This window comes from Ranitomeya variabilis, chromosome 1, assembly GCF_051348905.1.
Source record: "Ranitomeya variabilis isolate aRanVar5 chromosome 1, aRanVar5.hap1, whole genome shotgun sequence".
Lineage (NCBI taxonomy): Eukaryota > Metazoa > Chordata > Amphibia > Anura > Dendrobatidae > Ranitomeya > Ranitomeya variabilis.
The window spans coordinates 512,501,538-512,518,937 of NC_135232.1; the positions used below are offsets into that span (position 1 = coordinate 512,501,538).

Consider the following 17,400-nt stretch of genomic DNA (forward strand, 5'->3'; position numbering starts at 1 on the left):
AACAAAGACACATTCCCTTTTGACATCAAGACATGTAGGTCCCTTGGTGAGGGTTCCTAAAGACTTGTTAGTGTGGTCTTGGAAATTGGCAGTTTTCAAATTGTAGATGATCTTCCAGAAGTAATTGAGGTATAAATAAGAGGATCCTCTAAGGCAGGGGTCTCAAATGCAACTGGTTCTTTGGGCCGCACGAGAAAAATTTTGAATTTAATTACTACTTTTTTTTGAATATTTTTTCTGTTTTCATTTAATTTTTTTAATGGGCATTCATTGTATGGGTTATTGTACAGTTTTATAGCTTGGGTCGTTATAGATGTGGCGATATCAAACGGGCACTTTTTTGGTTTAGTTTATATACAGTATAAAACAGCATTTTTAGTAGCAAAATATTTTTTCATGCTTTATTTAGATTTTTTTTTTTTACATTTTTAGAATTTTGTTCCCCCCAATTGCCTACATACGGTAATATTGTCTTGCAACTAGCATCATATCGTAATTCTGGCAAACATCTTGTGGTAATATGCCCCGTCTTGTAGTACTGTCACCCATCCTGGTCCCCATCTTGTAGTAATATCCCTCATCCTAGTCCCCTACTTGTAGTAATACCCCATCCAGGTCCCCATATTGTAGTAATGTCCCCATACTGGTCCTCATATTGTAATAATGCCATATCCTGGTCCCCATCTTGTAGCAATGTCCCATCCCTGTCCCCATATTGTAGTAAAGTCCCCATCCTGGTCCTCATCTTGTAATAATGCCATATCTTGGTCCCCATCTTGTAGTAATGTCCATCCTGGTCCCCATATTGTAGTAAAGTCCCCATCCTGGTCCTCATCTTGTAGCAATGTCCCATCCTTATCCCATCTAATAGATATGTCCCAATCCTGGTCCTCATCTTGTAATAATGTCCCATCCTGGTCCCATCTTATAGTATTGTCCCTATCCTGGTCCTATCTTATAGTAAGGTACCCATCCTGGTCCCATCTTATAGTAATGTTCCCATCCTGGTCCTCATCTTGTAGTAATGCCCCATTCTGGTCCCAGCTTATAGTAATGTCCCATCCTGGTCCCATCTTATAGTAATGTCCCTATCCTGGTCCTATCTTATAGTAATGTACCCATCCTGGTCCCATCTTAAAGTAATGTTCCCATCCTGGTCCTCATCTTGTAGTAGTGCCCAATTCTGGTCCCCATATTGTAGTAATGTCCCCTATTGTGCCATTCTTCACATTCAGATAAAAGAAAAAAAAAGATTCTTGTTACCTGTCCTCCGTTTCCCTGGCGTCCTTCTGCACGTGCGTCTCGTAGGCACTTTGACGATGGTGGCCCGACCTAGGGGTCCGCCGATGTCAGCTCTGTATTTCGGTTGAATGTGCATCTTTGGACTCACATTCATTTGAAATGTATTGCCACGCAGAGACAAGCTCTGTGCTCAGCAATAAAAATACCAGCTGCCAGCCAATCAGAGGCTGTCAGCTGACATCGGCACAGCGGAATATCATGTTACTGCCATGTGCAGGCACGTCAAAGTCAGCTGCTAATGTTGATGGAACCCTGGGCCGGGCTGCTATTGTCAAGGGGGTCTACAGTGCCTTTGGGCCATATGAAGCAGTCCCGGGGGCTGCATGCAGCCCATGGACCGCATGGTTGGGACCCCTGCTCTAAGGGTATGTGCACACAATGTCTTTTTCAGGCGGATTCTGCCTGCAACCTGCCTGAAAAAAACGGTTTACACTACAAATAATGCATAGCAATGTCAAAATGACTTCCAGTGCATACAGTATGTTCAGTCTTTTGAAACATCTTTTAACAGCTTCAGGCTTTGAAAGCCGTGGTTGAAGTGGCTAAAAGAAGTTATCCGGAGAAGACTCTTCAGGAAAAAGACCGCTGATATTTTCCTGGTGCCTCTTTGCCTTGATGAACTTGGCAGGTCCTCTGACATCTTAAGGACATTGTGTGCACATACATTAAGATGTCCTCTAATGTATTCAGATCAAGAGCACATTATCTGATTTCTTTCTTTACTTCCCTATAGTTTCTAAATATGTTTTTTTGTTTTAATGGTTTCTTTCTAAGGAAATTTCATATCTGGGAACTTCTTGTTAAAACAAATTATGGCACCAAAGTCATTTTGTTTTATTGATATGTTCAGCTACATGATCATCACCTTCATCATTTATATACTTATCCTTGGCGATCACTCATCAATGACAAACACTGACAAGGCTATAAAATAAAAATAATTAGTTCACTTGGGTCCTAACCTTAATAGCCTTAAGAACAAAGTTTGAAGACCTGGTCTATAAACCCTACTGGTTACAGTATTTTTTTTATACCTGATACTGACTATGGTTAACGATGATTTATTTTACTCCTTTTCAAACTAAAACTATATTTATCAAAAATGTTGCATGTTAAGACCTGTATTCTGAGACTCCTCCAATACCAGACTTTCTCATTACCTTTCACTTTTTATTCTGCTCTCCCCAATAGGTACCATGACAAACAGGAGGTGACCAGTAACTTCCTGGGTGCCATGTGGCTCATTTCAATAACGTTCCTATCAATTGGCTATGGAGATATGGTGCCCAATACTTACTGTGGCAAAGGAGTCTGTCTGCTGACAGGCATCATGGTAAGATGACAACCTCGTGTAGTGAATAGCGATCTCTCTTCCTATTGTCTTTCTGCGAACCCTACTAGGTTTCTTTACACCTGTCTTCCTCCTCCGTCACATGTATCCTCCAGTCATCAGTTCTCCTTATTCCATGCCCTACAATAAGCCTGTACTTTCCTTCCACAGGGTGCTGGATGCACAGCTCTGGTTGTTGCTGTTGTTGCGAGAAAGTTGGAGCTCACCAAAGCCGAGAAACATGTGCACAACTTTATGATGGACACACAACTTTCAAAGCGGGTAAAGAGTGGTGGGAGAAAATGGGCATGAGGTGGAGTTTTGGAGTAAATTCTCTAATAGTGCCTTATACGTTTAGTGGGGGGAATGGCAGGCTATGCTATAGGGGGTAAACCAAGAATTCTCTTACTAAGCATGCATTACCTGTGCTTGTTTTCCTCATATTATACCTATATGCATGTTACATATAGAAATGTTCCTAAACCAAGATGTATTCTTTTCCAGGTCTAGATCTAGACATATCTTATACACTCACCGGCCACTTTATTAGGTACACCATGCTAGTAACGGGTTGGACCCCCTTTTGCCTTCAGAACTGCCTCAATTCTTCGTGGCATAGATTCAACAAGGTGCTGGAAGCATTCCTCAGAGATTTTGGTCCATATTGACATGATGGCATCACACAGTTGCCGCAGATTTGTCGGCTGCACATCCCAAAGATGCTCCATACAAGGCAGGATGGATCCATGCTTTCATGTTGTTTACGCCAAATTCTGACCCTACCATCCGAATGTCGCAGCAGAAATCGAGACTCATCAGACCAAGCAACGTTTTTCCAATCTTCTACTGTCCAATTTCGATGAGCTTGTACAAATTGTAGCCTCAGTTTCCTGTTCTTAGCTGAAAGGAGTGGTACCCGGTGTGGTCTTCTGCTGCTGTAGCCCATCTGTCTCAAAGTTCGACGCACTGTGCATTCAGAGATGCTCTTAGGCCTACCTTGGTTGTAACGGGTGGCGATTTGAGTCACTGTTGCCTTTCTATCAGCTCGAACCAGTCTGCCCATTCTCCTCTGACCTCTGGCATCAACAAGGCATTTCCGCCCACAGAACTGCCGCTCACTGGATTTTTTTTCTTTTTCGGACCATTCTCTGTAAACCCTAGAGATGGTTGTGCGTGAAAATCCCAGTAGATCAGCAGTTTCTGAAATACTCAGACCAGCCCTTCTGGCACCAACAACCATGCCACGTTCAAAGGCACTCAAATCACCTTTCTTCCCCATACTAATGCTCGGTTTGAACTGCAGGAGATTGTCTTGACCATGTCTACATGCCTAAATGCACTGAGTTGCCGCCATGTGATTGGCTGATTAGAAATTAAGTGTTAACAAGAAGTTGGACAGGTGTACCTAATAAAGTGGCCGGTGAGTGTATATCACTTACATTTGTACTTGGCCAGGGCTAGTTTAAGACTGCATGGCACTGTGTGTGACATTACCGTTAATGCATACAATTCCCCTACAGCGCTCATATTATGCCAAAAAGGCCCCAATAGTCCCATTACTTGTCCTCATTTCTCACTGACTGTCTACCACATCAGAATCCTAACACACTCAGAAGAGGAAAAGAATGATTAGGTTTTTTTCCGTTGAAGTGTACTGCCTCGTCCATTGATGTTTTTACTACTAAGTGCATACCTGTAATAATGCCAAAAAGAATAAATATTACATATCGTATGAGATATACAGTAGTGTATGATAACTGTTGTACCAACTGTAGTGCTTATGTAAAAGCATCGGGTAGGGTATAAGATGAATGCAGATGAATCACTGATTAGTTTGTTATCCCTCTGGTCAATATACTAGCAGCCATAGTGCCCATATGTTCCTAGTCAGGGTCCGCATAACAACTACAATTCCCATCTGATAATAGCCTTAATGCTCACATAATAGCTTCCATAGTGCCCTGTAATAGAGTACTATGGATTGGAGTGACACAGCAAACACCTGGTCCGGTCTCTACTGCTGTGAAGTCATTTCGTGTGGGCAATGGCGTATTTTCGCTGCATCCAAAATGCTGCGTTCTAGTCAAGCAGGTAAATCCGCATGTGTTCATTGAACCATGCAGATTTACCGCATCCAGTGAATGGCTGTGGGTGATACTCTGCAGTGTCTCTGCTGCAGATAATTGACATGCTGCATCCATAACGCTGCTATTCCACTTCGTGGGCACATACCCTAGGGGCTGCTCACATGCCATTTTCTTGGTTAAAGCCCGCATATACATTATATGAAAATGGGCCAACGTCAGTGGCCCAAAATATATCCCACACTGCATCAGCCAATACTAGATTCTTTTAGTTGATGAGGCAGCCAGTGCTGATCATCGGCAGAAAAAGTCCAACATGCCCCATCCCTGTTTTGAATGATTAAGTGCATTCATTGGTTGATCCAAGCATTTGTCGGTCAATTAGTCAATCATCTGCTTCACTAAACCAGCTAATAATTGATTGTACAAATGTAATCTAATGTGTATGGGCGCCATTATCAGAAATCAACATTGGAGCATTTTTTGTTTGTTTCTTTTTTGCTTCTTTTTTTGTGTGCGGCAAGAGAGCTTTTCTCTCAAATGTATTTTGGTCTTTAATGACAAAACACATTGAGTCATCTGGGCTTCATAAATTGCTATTGATGAACTGGTTATTTCATAAATTGTGCAGTGCAATAAGTATAAGCATAATGCACATGTAGAAACTAGTATCATTGTAACATGGCATCATAGGAAGGAATGAAGGAAAGACTGAAGGATGTGGTTAGGTGTCGTGAATTTATAGTCACCTTATCACCATCCAGTGTCCCTCCACATTATCACTTTCCTCCAGTCCCCTCCTCACTGTTCTGTACTGTAGCACACCAGTCATTTTAAGTTTTTGACTTTTTTTATTTATTTATTTTCTAGGTGAAAAATGCAGCTGCCAACGTGCTCAGGGAAACGTGGCTCATTTACAAACACACAAAACTTGTGAGAAAAATCGACCATGCTAAAGTACGCAAACATCAACGCAAGTTCCTCCAAGCAATTCACCTGTAAGTGAGACTAGAAGGGAAAGAAAGAAGTAAAGGTCAGTCAAGGGGAGACAAAGGTGATCAGGGTACCAGATAGGGAAAATAGAAGATATACTAATAGGAACAAAAGAAAAAACTGAGGTATTACAATCTGGATTCACCTAACATATGGGTAATAACTCTGTGCACAATATGACTGATGACTTCATCAATTAATTACCTTTTGGCAATGCCAAGCAGATTCAGATTATCTGACCATTTTCCTCTAAATATACATTATGTATTAGCACAACCATCTTTAGAAAAATGTAGACAGAATAAGTAAATCAGAAAATATTAGCCAACATTTGACTGGTTGCCGGAGATAACACCAATGTCCATCTCTGCTGTAAATGAAGACAAGGTCAGACCGATATTACACACAGCCAAACTGCAGGCCATGAAAAGAAAGCATTGGCACTGGGCCATTCATTATTTTCTGGTTCCAGCATACCTACAGGAATCGAGTACTAGAGGTGACCTAACCAGTGTTACCTGCTTAGTGGGACCCAGTCCTAGCTACTAGAAGAAAATCTATAAAAGGAATTCAGTAGCAGATAGGTTGAGATCTGGCAACCATTCATCTGATTTTACCTTAAATTTATTGGACATGGAAACATATTAGATGCCATGAGAACAAGAAGAACCTATACAATATATATAGATTTCACCACAAATCAGTGGGCCGGCTGCTGGTTAGCAGTGAATGACACAGCATGTAGGAGACAGCACTGGAGCTCATCGCATAGAGATGCAGCGCTGTCACTAGCATTAAAGGCAGGTGTAATTAGTGCGTATCCAATCACGGTGACCAGTGAGAAAACATTGGTGGACACGGCATAGGAGTGGATTACACAGTAAGTATCCCCTTTGTTAATTTTTTAAAAGGAACCTGGCACTTAATTTGTGCTGCCTTGTGGACAGCATGTATCAGAGCTTGGCTGCACAATTGCAGCCAAGTATATTTTTCCTCAGATCCAACCTGTGATCATAGCCAAAGAGGAGACTAATTTGGCTCTACCTCCTGACCAACTTGAACCAGTGATGCTGCGGGTGATTGGCAGGTGTATGCCGACATCAGCTGCTGACCTCTGATTGGCTTGCAGCGCATATTGCCACCCATGGACCCAACGGGTCTCTGAACCACAATACACTTCAGCTAAATGTATGTCTGAGGATGCACATCCAGCTGAAGTATTTGCTGGCATTGGAGAGACCCTCACCCACCGAGCTTGGTCACAGTGGTGACCTCTTCAATCCCAGTAGTAACGCCCGCGCTTCTAGTGCAAAAGTTAATTTTGTTCCTTCATTGAAAAGAAAATAGGTTTCAGCTTTGCTAATACACAAATAAATGTGTTGTGTAGAAAAAAAATTAATCTTCAAACATGATTCATTAAAGGCGTATTCCAATGTTAGTTATTTTTTGGCATATCCACATAAAGTGGGGGAAATAAGTATTTGATCCCTTGCTGATTTTGTAAGTTTGCCCACTGACAAAGACATGAACAGTCTATAATTTTAAGAGTAGGTTAATTTTAACATTGAGAGATAGAATATCAAAAATAAAATCCAAAAAATCACATTGTATAAATTATATACATTTATTTGCATTTTGCAGTGAGACATAAGTGTTTGATCCTCTACCAACCATTAAGAGTTCTGGCTCCTACAGACCAGTTAGACGCTCCTAATCAACTCGTTACCTGTATTAAAGACAGCTGTCTTACATAGTCACCTTTATAAAAGACTCCTCTCCACAGACTCAATTAATCAGTCAGACTCTAACCTCTACAACATGGGCAAGACCAAAGAGCTTTATAAGAATGTCAGGGACAAGATCATAGACCTGCACAAAGCTGGAATGGGCTACAAAACCATAAGTAAGACACTGGATGAGAAGGAGACAACTGTTGGTGCAATAGTAAGAAAATGGAAGAAATACAAAATGACTGTCAATCGACATCGATCTGTGGCACCATGCAAAATCTTGCCTCATGGGGTATCCTTGATCGTGAGGAAGGTGAGAGATCAGCCTAAAACTACATGGGGGGAACTTGTTAATGATCTCAAGGCAGCTGGGACCACAATCAAAAAGAAAACCATTTGTAACACATTACGCCATAAAGGTTTAAAATCCTGCAGTGCCCGCAAGGTCCTCCTGCTCAAGAAGGTACATGTGCAGGCTCATCTGAAGTTTGCCAGTGAACACCTGGATGATTCTGTGAGTGATTGGGAGAAGGTGCTGTAGTCAAATGAGACAAAAATTGAGGTCTTTGGCATTAACTCAACTCGTCGTGTTTGGAGGAAGGGAAATGCTGTGTATGACCAAAAGAACACTGTCCTCACTGTCAAGCATGGAGGTGGAAACATTATGTTTTGGGGGTGTTTCTCTGCTAAGGGCACATGACTACTTCACCGCATCAATGGGAGAATGGATGGAGCCATGTACCGTAAAATCCTGAGTGACAACCTCCTTCCCTCCGCCAGGACATTAAAAATGGGTCGTGGCTGGGTCTTCCAGCAAGACAATGACTCAAAACATACAGCCAAGGCAACAAAGGAGTGGTTCAAAAAGAAGCACATTGGGGTAATGGAGTGGCCTAGCCAGTCTCCAGACCTTAATCCCATAGAAAACTTATGGAGGGAGTTGAAGCTCCAAGTTGCCAAGCGACAGCCTCAAAATTCTAATGATTTAGAGATGATCTGCAAAGAGGAGTGGACCAAAATTCCTCCTGACATGTGCGCAAGCCTCATCATCAACTACAAAAACATCTGACTGCTGTGCTTGCCAACAAGGGTTTTGCCACCAAGTATTAAGTCTTGTTTGCCAGAGGGATCAAAAACTTATTTCTCACTGCAAAATGCAAATACATTTATATAATTTATACAATGTGATTTTCTGGATTTTATTTTTGATATTCTGTCTCTTAATGTTAAAATTAACCTACCCTTATAGACTGTTCATGTCTTTGTCAGTGTGCAAACTTACAAAATCAGCAAGGGCTCAAATACTTATTTTCCCCAATTATGTGGATATGCCAAAAAGTAACTAACATTGGAATACCCCTTTAATGAATCATGTTTGAAGATTATTTTTTTTTCTACACAACACATTTATTTGTGTGTTAGCAAAGCTATGGCGAGACATACTCTGAATAAATAGATTTTGAAAATTATGGTCAAAATGAATATAAGATTTGCTTAGCTAATTCTTGAAATGGCTTCCATGGAAACGCACAAAAAATCACCAAGGAGAAATAAAAAACAAGTAGGTGGCAGATGAAACAGGAAACGATAAAAAAGATGAGCAGTTGTAAGCAAAGGTTATCACCACAGGATCAGTACAACTTAGCCCCCAATTTAAAAAATAAGTGCCGCACAGAGATGACGATCATTCACTTGACCTCTGTGAATAAGTATAATAATACTGCGCTAAACTGTATATAACAAACCTATTTTTCAAGAAAAACTGTTTATGTCGCCCTCAGCAACCAATCACAGCTCAATTTTCTTTTTACTTTCTCTTCTTGAAAAATGAAAGCTGCACTGTGATTGGCTGCTATGTGAAACAAAGACACCTTTCCTTCTCAACAGTTTTAATATCGCTGCCTTTATAGTACTAAAAAAATGTAGAAACATATACGTGGAGGTTAAACATAATAATAATAAGGGTTAGAAGAAGAGCTTTTATTATAAATTAATAATTTTACGTCTATAGTGACAATATGTTCCGTAGCGCTTTATAAATCAAAGGAGGCACACAATTCATGCAGTTGAAGCTACAGTGTCAAACCTCAATAACTAGGATGAAATTAGATGAAGTTCTTGGCTCTTAATGAGTTTTTGACATAAGATTCGCATTCTTAGACCAAGTTCACACATGGTGTTTTTGTTTGCTTTTATTCCTGCCATGTTCTTCTGCCATTGCATAAACTGCAGTGGCCAGATCTTAAGGGCTCGTGCATATGTTTGTTTTATAGCTCCTTACAGCCTCAAAGCTGTACAGTGCCATGATACACCACCCTTGGAAAACTACCAGGCCTTATTGTAGCTCCTTTTGCCTCTGACATCATACCTGTTATTGTTTCATGTTCCAGAAGATGTTGTATTATGGAGGTATTATTGCGGTGAGCTCTAGCTCCGTAATACACCACCAAACAGTGGTACATTTTACGTCTACGGCTTTATAGTGTTAGGCCACAGAGACTCTGTATGTCTGTGTGCTTTGTAATCGCAGCTCTGACTAATCTACATGACATTTATAGCCCTTGACTGACATTTTGCATACTAAAAAGGGTTTGTTGTGGGGGTTTTTTTGCCACACAAAAGATGAACATGGCTTAAAGCACCACTCCAGTGTCTTGTTTTGTTTTATTTGAGTACTGGAGTGGTGCCACTAATTTAAGTTCCCTGGCTCTAGTCTTATACTTTCCAGTCCCGGACCACCATCTTGTGACCACAACGTCTTACTGACCAGAAGTCAGAGGTAACGGTCACAAGTTCTCGGTGTAAGTCTATGAGAACCCCGTTCTGGCCTTGTTCTGGCTCTCATAGACTTACATTGAGTAGTGACTTCTGGACCACCTAGCAAGCACTGGAATGATCAATTAGGTCACAAACTGCTGGAGACAGACTGACACAGCACCGATAAAAGATGAAGACGGCAACTGGCGAGTATAAGACTAGATGCAGGGAACTTAGATTAGAAGAACCACTCCAGCGCTGTAATAAAAAAAACAACAACCATGGAATGGTTCTTTGAAAGGGTATTCTCAGTTTGTAAGTTATCTAAGTTGGGCATGCAGATGACCAGACGAGCGCAGCGCTTGGATATCTCTGGAAGTCCCATTAAGAATGAATGAGTGGCACAGCTCATGATTAGCCACTGCTTCATTCACACAAGGCTCTTCAAAGCCCTAGTTCTTGTGATCATTGGGGGTCCTATCAGTCGGACCGCTGCGAACGTGAAGTTATCCCTTAACCCGTGGATAGGGGATTCCTTCCAGACTTGAAAATACCCCTATATGCAATTTAAGTATATTTAAAAAGTCAAGACTGTCCCAAGTCTATATATACCATCTGGTTTGTTTTCAACAGTGTATTCCCTAGTCCTGTAAAATAGTTGTAAGTCTTGTATTGTTTGTTTAGTGTCCTATTTGTTAACAGCAACAACAAAAGAATTATGTTGTGTTTTGTCTTTGTTTTGCTAAATCATCCCCTACCAGAGCTCAGAAGTAAGTTCCTCACTCCATATCCCTCCACGTCTCCAATGAGTAACCTCTCCAGATGTATTGGTGCTTGCCTGCATGGGAATTTAAATAACTGCAAAGTTGTGGTCTCCATTTCTAAAATCTTGTGGTTTTTCATTCATTCAACGAATGAGAAAACCTGGCTGTTCTCTTTATTTTCTTTTTCAAAGCATTGAGCATGCTGCTTTCTGTGATGATTCTGATGTTTTATAACCATGCCGCCTGAGAGAACCTAAAGACACATTGCATAGATTACACGGAGTTACTTACAGAATCTGCACTTTTAGGTCATCTCCTAATAAAGTTTACTGTATATTAAATCTCGCCTGCTCAGCACACTTTTACTCAAGACATGGAAAGCGTTATTCCCAGCATTAATAGTTATCACCTATCCAAAGAAGACCGCTAAGACTATGAAGTGACCCCTTGAAATGAAGCAGTAACCCAGTTATAACCAAAATTTGTGCCCCTTGTCTCCCATACACATGCAACTGTGTCCGCCACTGCAATAGAAATAAAAGTGAAGATAAAAAATAACCATTTCAATTATTATCAGAACTCCACCAAAGTTACTCACTAAATAAATGATGGTGGATTCTCTAATTTATGTTTAAATTTCAATGATCCACTATGAATAATAAGACCATTTTAATTATGTCCAGAGAGAAACGATGTTAACGATGTTTGCCAGGCAGCCTCCTGCCCTGCACTTTATTAAAACAAATTTCTGATAGGTAACTTTTATGGCAAATCCATTGGTCAGACCCCAACTATCAGCAAAAGCACTTGGCTGTTTCCCTATAGCATAATAGAATGTGAACAGTGGTGTAACTAGAGTCCGATGGGCCCCCATGCAAATTTTGGATCTGAGTCCCCAGCTGCATGTTGATCAGATGTATTAGCCCTTGTAGCGTTCTAGAGCCTATAGAGACCTCTGCCCCTTCCTGTAATGATGTCCCACTTCCTGGGCTCCTTCCACAAAAATGTTCCCCATCCTGGGTCCCAACCAGTATTTCCCTCTGTCCTGGGCCCTTCCAGTAATAATGCTTCTCTATCCTGGGCCCAAAGCTATAAAATGTCAAGCTATAAAATGTCCCCTATCCTTGGCCCTATCCTAGTATAATGTTCCCCAGGATATAAAAATGTCCCCATCCTTGGCCCTTAATTTAATAATGTCCCCCATACTGGGCCCCTTCCTATGACAATGTCCTCCATCCTAGGCAACTTCTAATAATAATGTCCCCTCCTGGCCCCTTACGGTAATAATGTCCTCCATCCTGTGCCCTTCCAGTAATAATGCCCCCCAATCCTGGTCCCTCTCCTAATACAATGTCCCCCATCCTGTGCCCCCTTCCTGACATAATGTCCCCCATCCTTGCACAATGCACCCCATTCCTGGGCCCTTTCCTGGAATAACAACCCCCATCCTGGACCCTACCTAGTATACTGCCCTTCATCCTGGGTCTCTTTCAGTCTTTCCAGCACATTTTTAAAAGAAACAAACATATTATTTTTCTTATTGTTAACTTCTCCCGCTTCCATGACTTGCGGTGTCCTCCTCTAGCCAGCACAATATCTGGCAGATGATGTCGGCACAACTGCAAGGCAACACATGATGTCACTGCCATTTGCCGCCTGCCATGGGCAAGCCGATGTCTGTTGCCAGCCTCTGATTGGCCAGCAGCTTGTATCACAGTGCAGGGTGTCGGTCAGTCTCTCCGCCGCAATATATTTTAGCTGACTGTGCGTCTGAGGACGTATATCCGCATGAAATTCGCTCTGGTGTGACGGCAGCCCACTATCCCGCGGTCTCACAATCTGCAACCACGACTTTTACACCATGTATGTCCTAAAATTAGCATGGTGCACATACAAGGAGCAAGAAATCCTCTTCTGTCACATTTTTATCATATTTGGAAATAAATACAACTTTTTCATGGTAAACCAAAGTGGTAAACCTTATTTCATCTTTAATACTGATGTTAATTAGGCAACATGGTTTAAAATGAATCTTTGTCATGATAGGAAGTAGCATACCAACCTTAAGGAACGGTTGCAGTGTGGCTGCTGCAGTTTGACTTAAACTTTTGCTTTCTACCAGAAGCGATGATGATGATGATGATGATGATGAAGAGGGTAATTCATACTGACGCATGCAAAGATGCTTAGCATACTTCCAGTCTCTATCCCATTCCAAGTTTGGCAGCAGTATACAGGCCTATTTCACATGGATAGGTCCTGCGTAATGCTACGACAATTGTACCTTTTTTTGTTCGCTCATTTTCAATTAACTTTGCATGATCTAATACATGAAGGACCCTAACAGCACTGAATCATCCTACCTTTTACAAACACCTATGTGCTGCAAGGGATAACTTTTTATTTCTACAGCTTCAATTTTGGGGGTAAGGAAAGATATTGGTTGCTTTGCATGTGTCATGTGACTGGCTGTTTGGGAGGTGCGTTTGCCATAGGAATCTAACTGCTTTGTTACTTTCAGGTTACGCAGTGTGAAAATGGAGCAGAGAAAGCTCAATGATCAAGCCAACACTTTGGTGGATTTAGCAAAGGTGAGCTTTACTTATGTGATCAGAAGTTATTTCTTCATCATCACAGTACATCATGCTCAAGAATTGTGCTAATACCTGCAATGCACTAACATGGCCAGTCGGTGGAGTCCTTCCCTACTTTATTACAAGATCTATCTCATTGGCTGTCGCTGCTTCCTGTCCTGGCTGCAGTTTCTACTGTATGCGGTCTCGTGGGGCCGCTCATTTACAGTAATGAATATGAGGCTCTACCCCTAAGGGAGGTGGAGCCGCATATTCATGACTGTAATCGGCGGCCCCACGTGACCGCATACAGTAGAAGGTGCGGCCAGGACAGGAAGCAGTGACAGCCAACGAGGGAGCCGGGTGAGTATTTTCAGAACAGCGGGGGGGCGCACAGGGGGTGGGGACATGGAGCTTTATTTTAAACACGAAATACCACTAAAAACATGGATTATTCATATCTTCTTTACAGCAAACGCTGCTGCACAGAAGATATGAATCGCGGCTTCAGCACCATGTGGGGGGGACAGCGCTTACTGGAGCGCTGTCTCCTGCACGGCACACGGAGAACGTCCGTGTGCGGTACGTGTTTTACATGGACCCATTGACTTTAATGGGTCCGTTAAATACGTGCACTCCCACGAACACTGACATGTCTCCGTGTTTGGCACACGGAGACACGGTCCGCAAAAAATCAATGACATCTGCACAGATGCATTGATTTTAATGTGTCTACGTGTGTCAGTGGCTCCGGTACGTGAGGAAACTGTCACCTCACGTACCGGAGCCACTGACGTGTGAAACCGGCCTTATGGGATATCGGCCCTTTGTTCTCCAGAAGTTTCCAATGCTGAATCCTACCTATTTTAACTAAAACAGACCACAAACATTCTTTTGCGAGCCTTAGACATGCTTAAGATGTAATGCAGATAGAAATTCTGTCGCTAACCCAGGGACAAACATATCATTGGTGTAACCTGTTCGGCCACAAAGGGGCCAAGACGTAAGGGTTCCAGGTGGAATTGTGCATTATGATGAGCTGTTTTACTGCAAAGGGCCAAAAACTATTCTTCCACAAGGGTCCTCTTCTGTCTGTGTCCGCCCCTGGGCTGACCTATTTTAGGGTTGTCCCTTCTCTTTGCATGCCTATTGAGTGTGCTTATCCTCCTACTCAATGTCAATTTGATGGGAAGAAACATCTTGGTGCTCAGAACTGTCAGCAAGGCAGACATGTTTCTGACATCTCTCTGACAGCCTCAGACACAAAGAGAGAAAAACTGCAGCAGCATCCCCCTCCTCTCACCTACTCCCTTTTTTCAATGCAATACTCATATATTACTGCAGAGACTGAGAAGGTTTCAGGACATTTCCAGAGAGCCAGCAGCCAAGGAAAATTGGACCCCAGTTTACTAGAAAGTGTGGCAATGTTATATTCACATGAGCTATTGATTTATGAAAAAGAAAAACTATATTGATAAGTGCAATTTAAGTTTCTGGGCCATGAAATAGCAGACATAAATGTCACCCTTCATTATACGTTGTTTCTCTCCTCCTTTCTGAATGTTCTTACTCCCTTTTTCTGACTTCCTTAGAAGTTAATCATAGCAATTTAATCTATCTTACTGCTAGAAAATGGCTTCAATAAGCATAAAAGATGGTAATTTCTCTTCCTAGTTGGTTACACAATATGGTGCCCAGTCTCTGTAGTTCAGTTTTTATGCATTACAAAATGGAACGGCGGGTTGGATTCCTAGACGCCGCTCCATTCATTTTCTATGAAGGTGCTGGAAAAATCTGATTGCGGTGCTCGGCAGCCTTATAGAGAATGAATGGAGCAGTGGTCCAGTCTAACGGAATAAATATTCCACATTCTGTCAATCGGTTTGGGTCCCAGCGGCCGAAGCCCACCTGTCCATAACATAACTTGTTTTCACTGGACAGCTTCTTTAAACCCAGACTAAGACTGTCAAAGATTAAGTGAAGGCAAAGAAAACTGTATGTCACACTAAAAGTTTACCGTAAATTAACTTTTGTTTATTTTAATTCAACTCCATATGCTTAGATCAGTATGCTGTGGATATACAGCACCATAAGTGTATTTAGCTGGAATAAATGTTCTTTTTTGGGGGTGAGATGCCTTTTAATATCTTATTGACATGATGCGTCCAATGATACTATACATTAGGGCATGATTATTTAAGGGTCTGGCCCAGGGGTGTAGTCATGGCCAAACACTCTGGTACATCAGTACCCAGGTCTCCCAATACATGATAACATCGTCCATTACTCTGTGTACCTGTGGCTCCATTCTCTGCACCGTCAGGGCCACCTCTGCTTCGCTGCAGGTTCCCATCAGTGGATGCCACAAAGATTGAGACACAGTCCTTTCCAGACTCTTCACAGGAATTACATCAGAATCAGCATTACAGATTTCCTCTGCTCTCTGCAGCTTCCTTCCTTTCACATAACACATACCCGGGTCAGACCGTTCTGTTCGGGTCCTCAGTGTCCTCCCAATTCAGCTCTGCCACGGTTAAGACTTTCTCAGTCTGTTTCGCCCCAGACAAGAGAATCTCCATCTCCAAAGCTAGTTGCCACCTGGCGAGTGACCTGCCCTTCAGTATTGTGTTCTGTAAAGTCCCAGCACTGTCCTACTCCCATCTCACTGCTTCTGGGTCCTGCCCCAGCCACCGCTTCACCCCGGTACTGAGAACATCTGCCCAAGCTATAAGCTGCCACATTCTAGGACTACCTGTGCCCACGTACTGTCTTCTTTCCTTCTTTCTTACTGCTGTGCTGGCCACCGCTCTTTCTGACCTAATGCTGTGGATGGCTGGGCTCTCTCTTCTTAAACAACCAACGTTGGGTGGCAGCTGATACTGTCCTGGGCCTAGAGCCCGTGTGGACTGTCTGGGTGCTCAGACACTTCTAACTAGATACAGGAAACACTCCTTCCCTTAGCTGCAGCTAACCCCTTCTACAGTAAAGCTGGGTTCATATTGCGTTAATGCAGTCCGTTAGACGGACTGCATTACACCGCGGCATAACGCGGTGTAACGCAGTCCGTTAACGCTTCCATTAACCCCTATTATTGGGCGCATCGCCAACGCATGCCATAATCGGCATGCACTAGCGATGTGCCGTCATTCAGTGACGGAGCCTCAGACGCGGACTGCAGCGTCTGAGGCTCCGTCACCGCTAGCACAGATGAATTATCTGCGCTAGCAGTATAGCATAACGCGATGGCGTGTTTGCTATAGCCATAACGCGATGGCGTGTTTGCTATAGCGTTAACACAGCCCGTCAATGCTGTGCGTTGAACAGTCTGCTTTAACGCAATGTGAACCTGGCCTAACCAATTCCCAGCTATGTGAAACTACCATCTGTATTATGTACACTATTCTAAGATGATACTCCATCTTGTGGGCAAACTTTAGTACTACACTTTCCCTATCTAACAGATATACCAAATAGCAAACATATACATTTAGCAGAGCAATACATGGTAATACACTTGATTGTGTAGAAGTACTATTATATAAGGGGTGGTAATACACTAAACCGTGTAGCAATAACATATGTTAATCTATACACATACACTAATAACTAATGGCACCGGGACGAGAGGGAAAGGCAGAGGCAATAACATATTTTACCATACCCCCTACAATTACAGGCTATGAAGTGGTGTGACAGAACCTCTCAATTACTGCATTGGAATAATGTGCAAAAACCTTGCAGCACATTTTTGCCTTATATTTACCTTTGAATCCCTAGTCAAGAGCATTGCTGTAGGAAGTATAGCAAGTAGCGTTGGCTTCCAGGCCCTGGAGTTTGGATAACCAAAAAGGCTCCTCTAGTACATAA

General features: G+C 42.3%; 1 protein-coding gene across 2 annotated transcripts in view; it reads left to right on the forward strand.

Moving 5' to 3' along the window:
* Positions 1-17,400, forward strand: part of KCNN1 (potassium calcium-activated channel subfamily N member 1) — a 197,991-nt gene that overhangs the window by 160,276 nt on the left and 20,315 nt on the right. The window contains exons 5-8 of one of the 2 annotated variants that reach the window (XM_077253367.1): positions 2,494-2,635; positions 2,804-2,914; positions 5,587-5,714; positions 13,482-13,551. In XM_077253367.1, the coding sequence (XP_077109482.1) occupies positions 2,494-2,635; positions 2,804-2,914; positions 5,587-5,714; positions 13,482-13,551 (451 nt within the window). The other variant, XM_077253376.1, reaches the window with a different exon arrangement.